Genomic DNA, 15,829 nt, shown 5'->3' with positions numbered 1-15,829 from the left:
AGCAATACATTACTGAAGTCAGATTCTGCCCAAAAGCACTAGTCTTAATGAGGGAAAAATATAAGGATGCTGGGGTCTGATGTGCAGGGGGAGGTAGAGAGAGGGGAGGCTGGTTCGCAAGGGAGCAGGACAGACCCAGAAAAGAAGGAGTGGGGCGATGACAGGCAGACCCGACCCACTCCACATGGTCTGACCAGCTATCCAATAGGTGAGGATGAATGAACACAGAGTACTTACCTTTCCTGATTTCCTTTTCTACTTCTGAAGCAGTTGGAATCTCAAGCTCCACATCCTTGTAACTGACTTTGCCGTTCCACTCATCTTCATTCCCAAGTTTTCTCAGTTTCAGCACCAGAGGACATCTTGTAACAATACCTAGGAGGCCACGTCCACATCAGTTCTATATTCTGCTCTTAAACGTCCTATATGGTGGCCTTAGACCAGTGGTTCTCCAACTTTTATATAATCTGGGAGACTGCTGACACTGCAGACGTCTGGTCTCACCCTGCGATGCTCTGATGCACGTTGCATATACATTTAAGGTGATTTGGAACTCCCTAATGCTTGAAAGCCATCATTTTAAGCTTCTCACTTTATCCCAGTGTTCTGCCATCAGCTCAGATGGCAAACAGTCATGGGAAAACCCCAAACTTACGCAAACATCCTCCACTATGCCTGGAGATACATAGCACTCCCATCAGGAAGGCATACTGCTCCCACCAGGCCAGCTCACCAGGCCAGCTCACTATAAACTCCTTCCAAATCCCAGCCATTCTCCACATCTAACCCACACTTCAAGACCCACCTCAGGTCTGTCCCCTTCCCCTGAGCCCTCATTGGTATCCTGGGCCTTGTAACTCACACAGCACCAGTAACCAGAGCACCAATCCCCAATGGAGGGTCAGCTCTTGGAAGGGGCTCATGAAAGACACCCACATGACCATAGTTGTGGCCTAGGGACCTTCCACAAACTGCAGGTTACAAACAACCCATACAAAAATGTGTGATGAGAGGGTGTTTTGGACTGAATTGTGTCCCTATCAGAATGTATATATTGAAGCCCTAGACTCCAGTGTGACTGTTTTTGGAGATAGGGTCTTTAAAGAGGTGATTAAGGTGAAATGAGGTCACAGGGTAGGGCCCTAACCAGTATGACTGGTATTCTTATAAAAAGAGGAAGAGACACCAGACTTGTGCACACACAGAGAAAAGGCCATGTGAGGACACAAAGAGGGGATGGTCATTTGCACAGGGGCGAGGTCTCAGGTGAAGCCAACCTGCTGGCTTCCAGACTCCAGAACTGTGAGAAATAAACTTCTGTTGCTTAAGCCACCGGGTCTGTGGTGTTTGTTATGGCCATCCATGCTGACTAAGCCAGAGGGCAAGTTCTTACCGCTGCCCCTGGGAAGGGCGACGCCTGACAGCGCCTCCAGCACGGAGCTCTTGCCCGAGCTCTGGTCCCCGATGACCGCGATGGCAGGCAGAGCCAGGTCCTGCTCCACGCCCAGGGCCCGCAGCGAGTCGATGAGGTCGAGGCAGGGACGCACCTTCTCCTCATAGTGGCTGGACAGGCTGTTCTCAGGCCCCTGGAGGAGGAAGAATAGGACATTTTTTCATGGTTTTAAGGTCATGTTCCATCAAAACTGGACAACTTCAATTGCTCAATGCAGATTACTGGAGTTCCCAAAAGAGAGTAGGGGAGGAACAGAAGAAACAAATATTTGAAGAAATAATAGATAAAATTTTCCCAAACTGGACGAAAACTATTAACCCAAAGACCCAAGAAGCTCATTGAACCCCAAGCACAAGAAACAAAGTCATTGAACCCCAAGCACAAGAAACAACATCAAGGCACTTTATAGTTAAATTGCTCAAAACCAGTGATGAGAAATGTTTAAAGTAACCAGAGAATGACATATTATGTACAGAGGAACAAAGATGAGATTTCAGCAGATTTCTCATCAGAAATAAAGCAAGTGAGAAGACAGTGGAGCAGCATTTTTAAAATACTGAAAATATCTTTTAAAAATGAAGCTGAAATAAAGACTTTTTCAGATATACCAATGGAGAAATAAAGACTTATTTCCTATGCTGTAAAATAAAGATAGACCAAAGATGGATGAAGCCATGGCCTGAACTGCAGGTGAATGTTAAAGTCCTTCCAGCAGAAGGAAAATGGTACTGAATCGACACCTGAATCTACATAAAGGAATCCCCACCAGAAATGGCAACTACTACACTTTTAAAAATTATGTAAATATCTTTAAAAGATATTTGATTATTCGAAGAAAAATAACAACGTATTGTGAGGTTTATGATGTAGCTAAAGTTAGAATTCATGACAAAAATAATGTAAAGGCTTGGAGGGGAGACATGGAAGAATACTATTGGTTCTTATATTAAATGTGATGTAGTATGATGTCGTTTAAAGGTAGACTTGATAAGTTAATAATATTTAATATAAACCCTAACACAGTTGTATTTAATAAGCCAACAAAGAGGATAAAATGGAATCATAAAAAAATACTTGATTAATTCAAAAGAAGGCAGAGAAAGAGGAAAGAGAAAATGAAGAACAGAGAAGGTAAATAGAAAACAAGTAGCAAAATGAGCTTCTTAAGCCCAATTATTAATATAGACAATCACAATAAATATAATGGTCTAAGGACACCTAGTTGTCAAAATGACTTTGAGGGGCCGGCCCGGTGGCTCAGGCGGTTGGAGCTCCATGCTCGTAACTCCGAAGGCTGCCGGTTCGATTCCCAAATGGGCCAGTGGGCTCTCAACCACAAGGTTGCCGGTTCAACTCTCTCAAAGGATGGTGGGCTGCGCCCCCTGCAACTAACAATGGCAACTGGACCTGGAACTGAGCTGCGCCCTCCACAACTAAGATTGAAAGGACAAATTGAAACTGAAAGGCACCCTCCACAACTAAGATTAAAAGGACAACAACTTGACTTGAAAAAAAGTCCTGGAAGTACACATTGTTCCCCAATAAAGCCCTGTTCCCCTGCCCCAATTAAAAAAAAAAGTAATTGTGGTTTAAAACGTTAAAAATAATTTAAAATAAAATGACTTTGAAAAAGAAGAACAAAGTTGGAGGACTAACATTATCATATTCCAATAATTATTATAAGACTGCAATAACCAAACAATGTGATACTGGTGCAAAAATGGAGAAAGAGATCAATGGAACAGAATACATATTCCAGAAATAAACTGACTGATTTGTTTTTTAAGTGTGTTTTTCCAGTACCCATCAACTAGAAGTCAAGTAGTTGTTTCAATCTAGTTGTGAAGGGCGCAGCTCACAGTGGCCCATGCAGGGATTGGATCAGCAATCTTGTTAAGACACCGCACTCTATCCAACTGAGCTGACTGGCTGCCCCGAACAACTGATTTTTGACACAAGTGCGAGGACAATGCAGTGGGAAAAAGATAAGCTTTTCACCAAAGGGTATTGGGATAATTGAATACCTACCTACACACACACACACACACACACACACACACAGACACACACACACGCAAAGACTTTATATTTCATGCCATATACCAAAATTAACTCACAATGGATCACAGACCTAAGTGCAAAACTTAAAACTATAGAACTTCTAAAAGAAAATAGAAGACAAAGTCTTTGTGAGTATGAATTAGGCTATGATTTCTTAGATATGGCCCCCAAAGCACAATCCATAAAAGAACCAACTGATTAATTGGACTTCATTAAAATTGAAAATATCTGATGGCTGAAAGAGATTGTTAAGAGAATAAAAAGACAAGCATATGTTTGCAAAGCATGTATCTTCCAAGGACTTCTACCCAAAATATACAAAAAGCTCTCAAAACTCAACAATAAAATGAACAACCCAATTAGGAACAAAATATGAGAAAATAATTTTGTTTATCTTTTACATTTTTCTTTTTAATTCCTATTTTTGTGTATGCTTTATAATATACATAAATTTTACTAGAATAGTTTCTTTACATCATGGTGAGGAGCTATTTATTTGGGGGGCCAGACAAACCTTTGTTGTGGCGGACTGCTTTGGGCATTATAGGTTTATTATAGGTTTAGCAAAATCCCTGGCCTCTATTCACTATTCTCCCTGAGTTGTGACAACCAAAATGTCTCCAGAAATTGCCACATGTTCCAAGAGGCAAAACTGCCTTGGGTTGGGTTGAGAAGCACTGCCTTACAGCATGCATGAATACAAAACTTCATATATGGGGAATACTGACAAATTTCAACCCAGAAGGGGGTAAACACTGGCAAGGACTCCCTTGACCAAACTTGAATGGGGCTCCTTTGAGCCCTCTCCTCGGCCTGCTGCTAAGCCAGTTCATCCAGAAGTCCATCACCTTTGGTAATTAATTAAGTTCCCTCCCCCAATCCCTTGAGCCTAACCAAGTTCCTCTTAGTAATTCTCCCTTCTCTCTTTCACCCTGCCCACTGGGCTGGTTATAAAACCCAGTTGTTCTTGTATTCCAACTGAACTCCATTTCTCTCTCCTATTGCAATAGTCTTGAGTAAAATCTGCCTTGCTGATTTTTCAACAAGTGCCTGGTGCCATTTTTCTCCATAACAACACTTAGAAAGGTGTGGAGCACACCTCCACAGGGAAAGCCAATGGTAGCAGTGCCAGAAGCCTGGCTGTGCCTTTGTACCCATGAGCAACCTCAGTCTCAGCCCTCCTTATAGGTTTTCATTTCTTCCTATCATCCATTCACAAGAGAGTATAATAGATGAATAATAATTAGCAAATATGCATGTACCAACCACCTGGGTTAAGAAAACACATATTCCTAGTACTTAAGACATTGCACACACCCCTCCCTAGTCACCTTCCTCCTACTGCCCCTTCACCCCTAGAGGGTCCCTCTAGCCTGAGGCTTGTGATTATGTTTTTGCTCTTCTTTACAGTTTTACCACCTATCCACCTTTCCCTAACCAATATACTGATTTTTTTTGCCTGTTTTGGAGCTTTATCTAAATGAGATCATACTGTACATTTCTTCTATGACTCGATCCTTTGGTTCACCATTGTTTCTTAGACTCAGCCTTCCAGATACCCAGAACCTCAGTTCATTCATTTTCACCTCTCTATAGAATCCTGCTACATGAGCTCACCACAATCTGTGTACACATCCCACCACTCATGGGCACACGTGTGGAGTTTGCTATTATAAACTATGCTCCCGGGCGTACATGCAAGAGTCTGCATAGTGGTTCTCAAACTTTAGCAACGAAGTAGAATCCCCTGGAGAGCTTATTGAAACACAGATGGGGGGCCCTGCTCCTGGAATTTCTAGTTCACTAGGTCTGGGGGAGGATTGTGATGGTGGTGGTGGTGGAGGGGTGATCATTTGCATTTCAGCATCCCAGGCGATACTGATGGTGCTGGTCTGGGGAGCACACTTGGAGAACCAAGGTCTATGCCTTGGTAGAACAGCCAGATCACAAGACACACCCTCGTCGACTTGCCTGGAAAAGGCCAAGCAGGTGGTTGTGAGCAGTGTGAGTTCTTACTGCCCTGTACCCTGCCGGTTCTAGCCAGGCCAGACACAGTTATACAGGGTGGTGGAAAGATGGGTGGACCTCCTTATTTTCCTATGTCCTTCAACATGGTTTTTAATGTTGTTTAACCCTGATCATGGAAATGGAGTCAACTTGAAAGAAGCTGATGATCCGTGGCTTTAAAACATGTAACAGCAATAAACTAAGCATGAAGTGCCCAGTCTCTACCTGCATTTACTCCCCTCGACAGCCACACAGTGTAGATATCATTATTATTCCCATTTCAGAGATGGAAAACCAGGCTTGTAAAGGGAAAAATAACCATCTACCCACGATCAGACAGCTGGAAGTGTCAGCTTTAGGATCAATTTTAGGTTGGACTGATTCTAGAAGCCGGGTTTGGTTCCCACCAAAAATATGTCTTGCTTCTGAGAAAGAAGACAGCACATGGCTTCCCTGTGAGAAAATGTCATGACATGTCAGGGGGTTGCAGCTTGAAACAGAACCATGATGTAGGTGTGTGGTAACAGGGCTCCTTGGGCTGAGGCCCTGGCCAGTACCTACACGAGCGAGTTAGCATGTCACCTGGCTTCTCAAGTCAAAACTGAACACCAACCAGCACCAGCGAAGGCAAAACGTCTACACTTGGCTTCCAGAAGGGCTCGGTCCATAGGATCCGTGTCCTGTCCTGCCCCAGGAGAGGTGAGGGAGGAGTCTCGCTGTGCACAAGGGCACCCCTCAACTGGACACAGCTTACATCCACGTGGATACTGACATTCAGGCAACAACTTACTTTTTTCAGATTTTCCTCTGGCATATCATCATTTCCATTTGGTAACTGAGGATCTGATGCAGAGGCTGAATCAGGTTTTGCAATTTCCTGTTCAGAATGAACCATCTTCTTCCTTTATCTGTTCAGCTTGAAGTCAAGCAGATCAGAATTAACACAGTTCAGAAGCTGTGGACATCCAGTCACGGAATCAAACCCATCACTCTTTACTGACTGAAAAAGGAACGACGGAGGACCCCAAGATAGCAAATGTCAGAGGAAGACAAATGCTGCACGACCACTCAGTGGTCTTCACGAATCTGCTTCCAGAACCCAAAAGATTTTTTAAACTAGGTATTGACGGTCACAATTTTGGGCAGAGCATTAAAATTTTTTTTCACCATGAATTTAGATAGTAGTAAAGAATGAAATATCTGATGCCTTTTTAAAAAATTTACATTTATAAATAAAATTATTATAGAACATTTTCTAATGTAGCTGAGAGAATCTAAATATTATGGTAAATTGATATGCAAACATATAGTTTTAAAACTATATGAAGTACAAGTCATTTATTCGTTTCCTTTTGATCATCAGTTTCATACTTCGTCCCATTTCCTCCTCATAAGTGTATCTTAATGTCATTCATTTTATTTTTGAAAGCATTAAATTGACCACTTTATCACACTTGTCTACACCAAAAAATTATACATGCATTATTTGAAATCCATTTAAAAATATTTCTGGGACCACAAGTTTCTAAATATTAAATTTTACACATCTAATAATCGTGGGTAAGAGTAAATAAAAGTATTTCTCCTATGATTTGAAATAAATGTTATAAAATATATAAAGTTATCTACTTACTCGCAATGTACCTTCCTTTTACTTGATGAGTTGGACAGAAATGCAGAGCTGTTCTTTTACGCCTCCTTGAAATCATACAAAACATACACATAAAACCAAAATCCTGGTGAATGAATAAGGTTACTCACCCAGGTACATTCCCATTGCTGACAATGGCGCAAATGCAGGGGGGACCCGCTTTGAAGCCCATCCATAGTGACCAGAATCCTTTTTGTAAATCTTGAATATTTTAATTCTTAGGTAGACAGTCTTGCTATATAAATGTACTGCCTGAATCAACTTTTTTCTGATGCTCTGTGCTACTTTTCCAGGGATTCTCCCCCAAGAGTTACACAATCATCCTCAATATTGGTGCAGTTGAAGGGCAAGGTTAAAAAGGCAAAAGGGAGACCTGGGTGTCCTCCTTTCATCATCAAGTGGGAGAAAGGTGATTTTGAAAGGTGATCAGTGTTAAAGACTACCATTTGGAATTTGGCATTCTAGAAATTTATTCCCTAACCCCCAACTCCCATGACTTTGGAAAGACTGTGTGCCCAGGGGGTCCCAGACTGGGGCCCCATTTTGAAAACCACAGCTGCCTTGGTTGGCCTTACTGTACCCAGTCAGGTGGCGTCATTGATCTCCAGGGCTTATACCCCCATAACTATGAATTCGAGTAGGGCAAAACAGGACTTTGTGAATATATTCCCTTCCTCCCCCCTTTTCTTGTCTTGTCATGATTCTCTCTGGCTATGCACGCGTTATCTAGTCAGGGCACTGAGGTCCTCTGTAAACAAGGGCTCAGCTCAGGAACGGCAATTACATATATTTGTGGCTTTAGAGATGCCAGAAGATATTACAATTGAAAAAATTCCCAACCAGTAAAAGGGAACACTTGCCAGTGTGAGTCAGAGTTTCTCTATGCCTTCAACACATTCCACGTTTTCATGGTTTTGTGGGTTTTTTTTTTTTTTTATACCCCTTTCATAGCAGCTGCCATCTCTTCCATCCGTGGGATCTTTTAAGGAAGGACACACTTAACTCTCTATGGACCCAACTGCCCAGAGGACTTCTTGTCTCTCTTACCTACACATATAGTCTCAGCAGTTGTGATTTTTAAATGTTAATATTATGAATTCCGTGCCTTTTTTCCAGCATTGTCGAGTCATACCAGCATACTGCCTGGCACAGGAAAGGTGCTCAATGAATTCTGAATCCATGACTCAAAGGCCACAGTCCCTGCCCCCCCAATAAGGAGTCTCCATATTGGTATCTTCGTAAATATGCCAAGACAAAAAGTAAAAACTATATTGTACAGTTTTTGCAAAAGAAAAAGGTAAAAGGAGTCAGCCGGTAATATGGGGTAACCATCCTAGTAAACCTGAACCTGCTCTATGAGAATTGTGTCCAGTGTTTAAAAACGGACTCAGCAAGGGTTTCCCATAGAAAACTTGCAGCATTTCAAAAAGCACATCCTGTTTTTATTTTAAAAGGACGTTGTGAGTGGCCAGCATTACTAAGGAAGTCCCCCGCACACAGGATGGATCTTTGTCCCCGCAAATGACAATGCACCCGGGGTGTGAGTCTGCCCCACTCGGTGGCAACCTGCTGCACACACTTATGGGGCGTCGCGGGCACCTCCCCGTTCCCGGGTGGGGTGGGCGGCGCCTGCCCCGTCTCTGCCGCCAGGAGGTCCTTCCTACGGGGCAGCGCCGGTGCCCAGCGCTTCCTCGCCAGGACGCTCAGCGCCAGCCGGGTTTGAACTCGTCAGCTGGATCAGTAAACAATAAAAAGGGCTCGGCTTATGGGGTGGGCGCGGAGACCGTGCGGCAGTGGGTGTGAAAGTTTTTCATGCGTCCCCCTTAACGGCTCTTTCAGAGCCCCCATTGGCTCCCATCCCCATACCTCCCCCCTCCCGGAGCAGAGAAGCCCCCGGTTCGGGGGGCTGTTCGGGATCGGCCACCCAGCAGCCTCAGCTGCGCGTTGCTCGGAAGGAGTCAGGCGCGCTCTGGGCGTAGCCCGCAGCAGCGTCGTTCCCGCTCTCCTTCTCGTGGTCACCATCAGCACCGTCAGCACCATTACTGGCCCCGCAACGCCCTCCCCGCCCAGCGTCCCTCTGCAACCAGCGCCCCAAACGCCCTTCTTCCAGCCGCCCGCGGCCGGCCGCAGGGTGCACGGACCCTCACCCACCCTCTCGCGCGACACTCACCGTCTCCTCGTGGCCGCGAGTGGGACACCCTCGCCGCGCTCCGGCTTTAAGTAGCGTGTGCGCTCCGCCCTCCGCCCCCGCCAGCCCCCGGCCGCGGAGAAACGAAACTCCGAACCCGAGGGCCCGTGGAAACAGAAACGAAACCGAATCCGCGCCCCCCCGCCCCCCCCGCCCTCCCCTCGTCCCCGCCCCCCCCCGCCCTCCCCTCGTCCCCGCCACCCCCGCCCTCCCCTCGTCCCCGCCCCCCCTGCCCTCCCCTCGTCCCCGCCCCCCCCGCCCTCCCCCCCCCCCCCGCGCGGAGCTGCAGCCCCGCAGGCGCTCGAGGGCGCGCCCGCACCACACCACCCGCGGCCCGGGAGCTCTGGCAGCACACGGCCTCCCACCCGCATTGCCGGCGATCCCTTCGCTGCCAAAGAAACACCCGTTACTCTGTGTTCTCCCAAACGTTACTCCTCGCCCTGAGGACGGCCCACCAGGCTCCGCGCCCCACGCGTCGTCACCCTCCCACTTCTGCTGGCCAGTCCTCCTCCCACAGTCTCCCGGAGACACCCTCCTTCCCTGCCAGGTCCCAATTGCCATGTGCCCGAGCTGCCGCCGCCCCTGGCAGCTCCTTCCAAGCCTGGCTCATGCTTCATCCTGCCCCCCACTGGCTTCCCTGAGACGAAGGTGCAGTTCCTCTCAGATGGACGTCCTGACTGTGCAGGATGTGGCCATCTCCTAATGGGGCTGTCACCTCCCCAAAGGCAGGTTTGAGATCTTGTCAAGCTTTATCCCTGCCAACAGTAGCTGCTCAGGAAGCATGGGCTGAATTTAACGGCACTGAGGTGCCCAGCCACCTCAGGCCCGGGGGCTCCCACCATGGCACAGCCGGTTCCTGCCCCCTTACTATTGCTTCCTACCTCCATTATGTATCTGGCAAGGGCCAGCCGGGTGGCTCAGGCGGTTAGAGCTCCGTGCTCCTAACTCCGAAGGCTGCCGGTTCAATTCCCACATGGGCCAGTGGGCTCTCAACCACAAGGATGCCAGTTCAATTCCTCGAGTCCTGCAAGGGATGGTGGGCTACACCCCCTGCAACTAGCAACAGCAACTGGACCTGGAGCTGAGCTGCGCCCTCCACAACTGAGATTGAAAGACAACTTAACTTGGAAAAGTCCTGGAAGTACACACTGTTCCCCAATAAATTCCTGTTCCCCTTCCCCAATAAAAAATCTAAAAAAAAATTTATCTGGCAAAAGCACATCATCCACAGGGAAGCATAGCAGTGGCCAAGCAGTCACAGTGACCCCAGCCCCTGCTGCCTGCGCACTAACGGGTGACTAGGGTCCTTGTGCAGCCCTCTCATCACTGCTGGGGCTGGCCCAGATGTGTCAAGGAGAGCTGAGCTGGCATTAATGAAAAGCAATGCCTGGTCAGCTTCCATGCCTTACTCCCTATGGCCCCAACTGGGCATTTTCTCAAAACTGGAAGCACACTGCATTCTGTAAAAATGCTGCGAGTTGCCCCACTGCACCACTGCTGAGATGTTGCCCCTCTTTGCTGCAGCCCAAGGCTCTCCCCCTTGCCCCCACCCCCTTCTCCAGGCCTAGTGGACTTGCTCTCTGGGAGGTCCCTGCTCTCCCCTCTCCCCTGTGGAGTGAGGCATCCTCACACTGTCTTGGCCTCTGTAGCGGTGAACACGGGGAGGGACCAGGTCCACGAAGCTTGCTGTTGCACTCTGAATCCAGCATAGTTGCAGGCACAGTGTTTCAGTACATGTTTCTGGAAGGAAGGAATGAGTGAATGTATGAATGAATGATGAGTAGGACTGGCTCTGATCTTGCAGACGTGGTCCTCAAGTGACCTCCCCAGAGATTCCCTAAGCCTCTCAGTTTCCTCCATAGTCTCCCCGCCTCTCCTCCCGTCTCCGTTTCTAGTCAACTCAGATTCGGTTTCAGTTTCTTTTCTCCTCCTGTGTTCACAGAAAAGTAAGTTAGATGGAGCAAGAATAGAATCCTAAATCCAGGAGCTGGGGAGAAGGGGGCGGAGCCCAGAGGAGGTTCTCTGGCGGCATGCCTCTCAGACGTCTGGCTGAACCTGGCCACAGTTCTGCCTGTGTCACGTGCCTCAAGGAAGTGGGGGCAGGAGGGGGGCGCGGGACTGCTCGGCACCCCGGAACCACGAGGATAATGCGCCCACGCCAGTGAGGTGGGACCAAAGGGCAGGACAGCAGGCCCCGGCCCAGCGTCCTCTCTGTCTGGCCCTGAGCACTGGTCCAGCCCCAGGTGTCATTGACCCCAGTTCGTTTTCTCCAGTGTTTGTGGCACAAACCAGTCCTTCTCAAAGGGTGGTTCCCCGACCAGCAGCATTGGCTTCTGGGTTTGGGGCCATTCCAAGATCACTGAACCAATCTTCATTTTAAGGGGATTTTCCAGGGGTTTCATTTGCAATTAAAGCACCAGAAGGCAGGCACCACCAAGGTTGTCATTTATCTGGTCTTAAAGGGCCAGGCTTTGCCTTCTTATCTGCCCCAGGTCCCCCAGCAAGCCCTGTCCCGAGGGGACAGATGCTGAAAGCCTGGTAGAGCTGAGCTGGGAACCCTGGGTCCTGGCTTGGTGTCCACATGGCCCAGTGCACGGTCGCTGGGGGAAGGTCGGTGGCCATTTCAAAATCGTTTTTTCCAGGATAGGGACAACTGTCCTTATGGCATTCACCTGATGAAAATTTATTTTTCATATGGTGAAGGCAGGTGTCTCCTGCCTTCCCAGGACCTCTTCCCAGAAGGCTAATGGGTATTGATCCAGCTTGTTCTTTCCATCAATTCTTCAAATTTCAACTCAGGCTGCTTCATTCTTCCTCTGCCACAACTGGGCTCCACATTTCACAGTACAGGAAGTGGAGATACAGAGCAATATCTCTGTATTAAAAATGCTGTCTCTTGGGCTGGCCCGGTGGCTCAGGCAGTTGGAGCTCAGTGCTCCTAACACCAAAGGCTGCCGGTTCTATTCCCACATGGGCCAGTGGGCTCTCAACCACAAGGTTGCCGGTTCAACTCCTCAAGTCCTGCAAGGGATGGTGGGCTGCGCCCCCTGCAACTAAGATTGAACAAGGCACCTGAGCTGCTGCTGAGCTGCCGGATGGCTCAGTCTGTTGGAGTGCAGGCTGTCAACCGGGAGTTGCCGGTTCGACTCCCGCAAGGGATGGTGGCCTGTGCCCCCTGCAACTAGCAATGGCGACTGGACCTGGAGCTGAGCTGCGCCCTCCACAACTAAGACTGGAAGGACAACAACTTGACTTGGTAAAAAGTCCTGGAAGTATACACTGTTCCCCAATAAAGTCCTGTTCCCCTTCCCCAATGAAATCTTTAAAAAAAACAACACACACACAAAAAATGCTGACTCTTGGTTGTGGAGTGTCCATAGAATAGTGGCTCTGTCAGGCACTGGGCTAATTTCTCTAAACACATGATCTTCCAATAGAGCAAAAACCAATCAAATAGGAAACAGAGACATGGAGAGGTAGACGCTTTTGCCCCAAATCACAAAGCTAGTGAGAAATGGAAACTGGGTCCTGTTGACCTTTAAAAAATAGCCAGATATTTCTCCAGTAAAATGGGTTTATTTGGAACAATAAAGAATTGCAGTTCAGGTCATGCCGCCTAATGGCGAATCAAGTGCAAGTCCAGAGAATAAAAGAGAGGAACTTCTTTATAGAGGAAAGAGGAGAGTTCAGAGGGGCTGTTGTAAATGAAAAGTCCATTGGAGGAAATTGGGAGTTTGTCTGAAGTATAGTGGCTTTTCATTGGCTGAGTTGTAACCATCTTTTTTTTCTTAGTTTCAGGTGCACAAAACAATGTGATAGTTAGACATTTATCATTTATATCACTCACACAGTGACAGCCCCCCCATCCACTACCCCTCTGACATCGCACACAGCCATTACATTCCCACTGTCTCTATTCCTAATGCTGTACTCCGCTTCTTGTAAATATATATATATATATATATATAAAATTGTAGTTGACATGCATTATTTTTTTTAAAGATTTTATTGGGGAAGGGGAACAGAACTTTATTGGGGAACAATGTGTACTTCTAGGACTTTTTCTTCCAAGTCAAGTTGTTGTCCTTTCAATCTTAGTTGTGGAGGGTGCCATTCAGTTTCAAGTTGTCCTTTCAGTCTTAGTTGTGGAGGGTGCAGCTCAGCTCCAGGTCCAGTTGCCATTTTTAGTTGCAGGGGGCGCAGCCCACCATCTCTTGCGGGAGTCGAACTGGCAACCTTGTGGTTGAGAGGACGCATTCCAACCAACTGAGCCATTCGGGAGCTCAGCGGCAGCTCAGCTCAAGGTGCCGTGTTCAATCTTAGTTGCAGGGGGCGCTGCCCACCATCCTTTGAAGGACTCGAGGAATTTAACTGGTATCCTTGTGGTTGAGAGCCCATTGGCCCATGTGGGAATCGAACCGGCAGCCTTAGGAGTTAGGAGCATGGAGCTCTAGCCACCTGAGACACCGGGCTGGCCCCCGACATTCATTATTGGTCAGCTTCAGCTTCAGGTGTACATTGCAGTGATCAGGCATCTACATCATTCCTGAGGTGGTCTCCCTAATGAGACAAGTGTCCATCGGATACCCTACAAAATCTTTACAACATTATTGATTATATTCCCCAAATTGACTTTCGTTTCCCTGTGGCAATCTGTGGTTACTGACCGCTTTCTAATCCCCTCACCTTTTCCCTTATCCCTCTCATCTAGCAACCCTCAGTTTTTCCTCTATGTCTCTGAGACTGTTTCTGATTAGTTCATTCACTTATTCTTTTCTTTAGATTCCACATATAAGTGAGATCATATGGTATTTGTCTTTCTCTGTCTGACTTATTTCACTTAACATAATGTTCTCTGGGTCCATCCATATTGTAACCATCTTTCATTGGCTGAATGGTAGCAGGACAAGAACTCATTTTTTTTTTGCTGGAGTCGTAGAGTGGAAAACATCTTCCCACTGTTGATGGAAAGTAAGGTCTCTTCCTGTTTGTGGTGATTGACCGTGCGTGGTCTACGATGACAGTTCTCCCTACAGTCCCTCCCAACTACAAGCTAAATGGGTTTCTGTTGATTAATCTTCACAGTGCTTTTCAAACTTTCACAGAGTCCTGTTCTCTCTGTTGCCGTTGCAATTACCTGCTAGCCATCACTCATTGCTCCAGAAAATATTTCTAAAGTGTCTGCTGCATGCCAGGTACCACTGCAGGAGCCGACTTCTTTTGCATTGAAGAGTCATTCTCAGACCTGCCCTGTCATCACAGTCACTTGGGCAGCTTTAAGAAAAATTAAGTCAAATCAGTTTTATTTACAAAACACCATCCTGATAATTCTATAGGCCTTTCGTTTGGGCTTCCATGTTGTTCCCAACATGTGATGTGATAAAGAACTGATGTCTTTGGCCAACACCCTGGCGAGTGAGCTTGGAGGCCTTGTTAGTTTCCTGTAGCAGCTGTAACAAATGACCACACACGCAGTGGCTTAAAACAACAGATATTTATTCTCTTTTGGTTCCAGAGGCCAGAAGTCCCAGATCAGATTCACAGGGCGAAAGACGTGGTGTTGCCAAGCTGCACTCCCTCTGGGGGTTCGAGGCACAATCCTTTCCTTCCCTGTTCCAGCTTCTAGAGCTGCACCTCCTGCATTTCTCGGCCTCTTCCACCTCCACAGCCAGCTGTGTAGCACCTTCCAATCTCCCTCTCTGCTCCATCTTTACAGAGCTCTCTCCTCTGTAGTCGGATCTCCCTCTGCCTCCCTCTTATGAGAACATGCGATTTCCTACGGGGGCCACATGGATAAACTCCCCATTTCAGAATCTTTAATCAGATCATCAAAGACAGTCTCTCCATAAAAGGTAACATTCACAGGTTCCAGGGATTACCTGGCCGTTTTGGGGGCCACTGCTCAGCCAACCACAGAAGTGACTTTTGTCCCTGCCGAGCCTTGAGCTAAGAGTGCAGCTGCCTGGCCCACAGCTGGACTGCAGCTTCACGAGAGACCCTGAGCTGGAGACACCTGGCTGCAGCATATGTGTGAATTCCTGATTTAAAGAAACAGATAAGAAATTTTGGAAGTAAGGGTGGCGGGATGGCTCAGTTGGTTAGAGTGCAAGCTCTGAACAACACGGTTGCCGGTTCGATTCCCACATGAGCCAGTGATCTGTGCCCTCTACAACTAGATTGAAGACAACGAGCTGCCGCTGAGCTTCTGGAGGGAGGTTGGATGGCTCAGTTGGTTAGAGCGCAAGCTCTCAACAACAAGATTTCTGTTCAATTCCTGCATAGGATGGTGGGCTGTGCCCCCTGCAACTAAGGATTGAAAACAGCAACTGGACTTGGAGCTGAGCTGCGCCCTCCACAACTAGACTGAAGGACAATCACTTGGAGCTGATGGGCCCTGGAGAAACACACTGTTCCCCAATAAAATTTTTAAAAAATTTTGGAAGTAAAATTCGGAGTAATTTGTTATGAA

General features: G+C 47.2%; 1 protein-coding gene across 2 annotated transcripts in view; it reads right to left on the bottom strand.

Moving 5' to 3' along the window:
- Positions 1-9,881, bottom strand: part of MX1 (MX dynamin like GTPase 1) — a 30,723-nt gene extending 20,842 nt beyond the window's left edge. The window contains exons 1-5 of one of the 2 annotated variants that reach the window (XM_081071724.1): positions 9,726-9,881; positions 7,155-7,219; positions 6,312-6,437; positions 1,394-1,586; positions 238-375 (exon numbers count right to left, since the gene is read on the bottom strand). In XM_081071724.1, coding sequence (XP_080927850.1) covers positions 238-375; positions 1,394-1,586; positions 6,312-6,416 — 436 coding nt within the window. In that variant the 5' untranslated portion in view covers positions 6,417-6,437; positions 7,155-7,219; positions 9,726-9,881. Of the gene's footprint in view, positions 1-237; positions 376-1,393; positions 1,587-6,311; positions 6,438-7,154; positions 7,220-9,342; positions 9,530-9,725 lie in introns of those variants that run through there. The other variant, XM_081071723.1, reaches the window with a different exon arrangement.
- Between the last annotated feature and the right edge of the window lie 5,948 nt (positions 9,882-15,829).

This window comes from Rhinolophus hipposideros (assembly GCF_964194185.1).
Source record: "Rhinolophus hipposideros genome assembly, chromosome: 2".
Classification (NCBI taxonomy): Eukaryota; Metazoa; Chordata; class Mammalia; order Chiroptera; family Rhinolophidae; genus Rhinolophus; species Rhinolophus hipposideros.
Note: the sequence above shows the minus strand (reverse complement) of the source record. Positions and strands in the feature narration are given on the sequence as shown.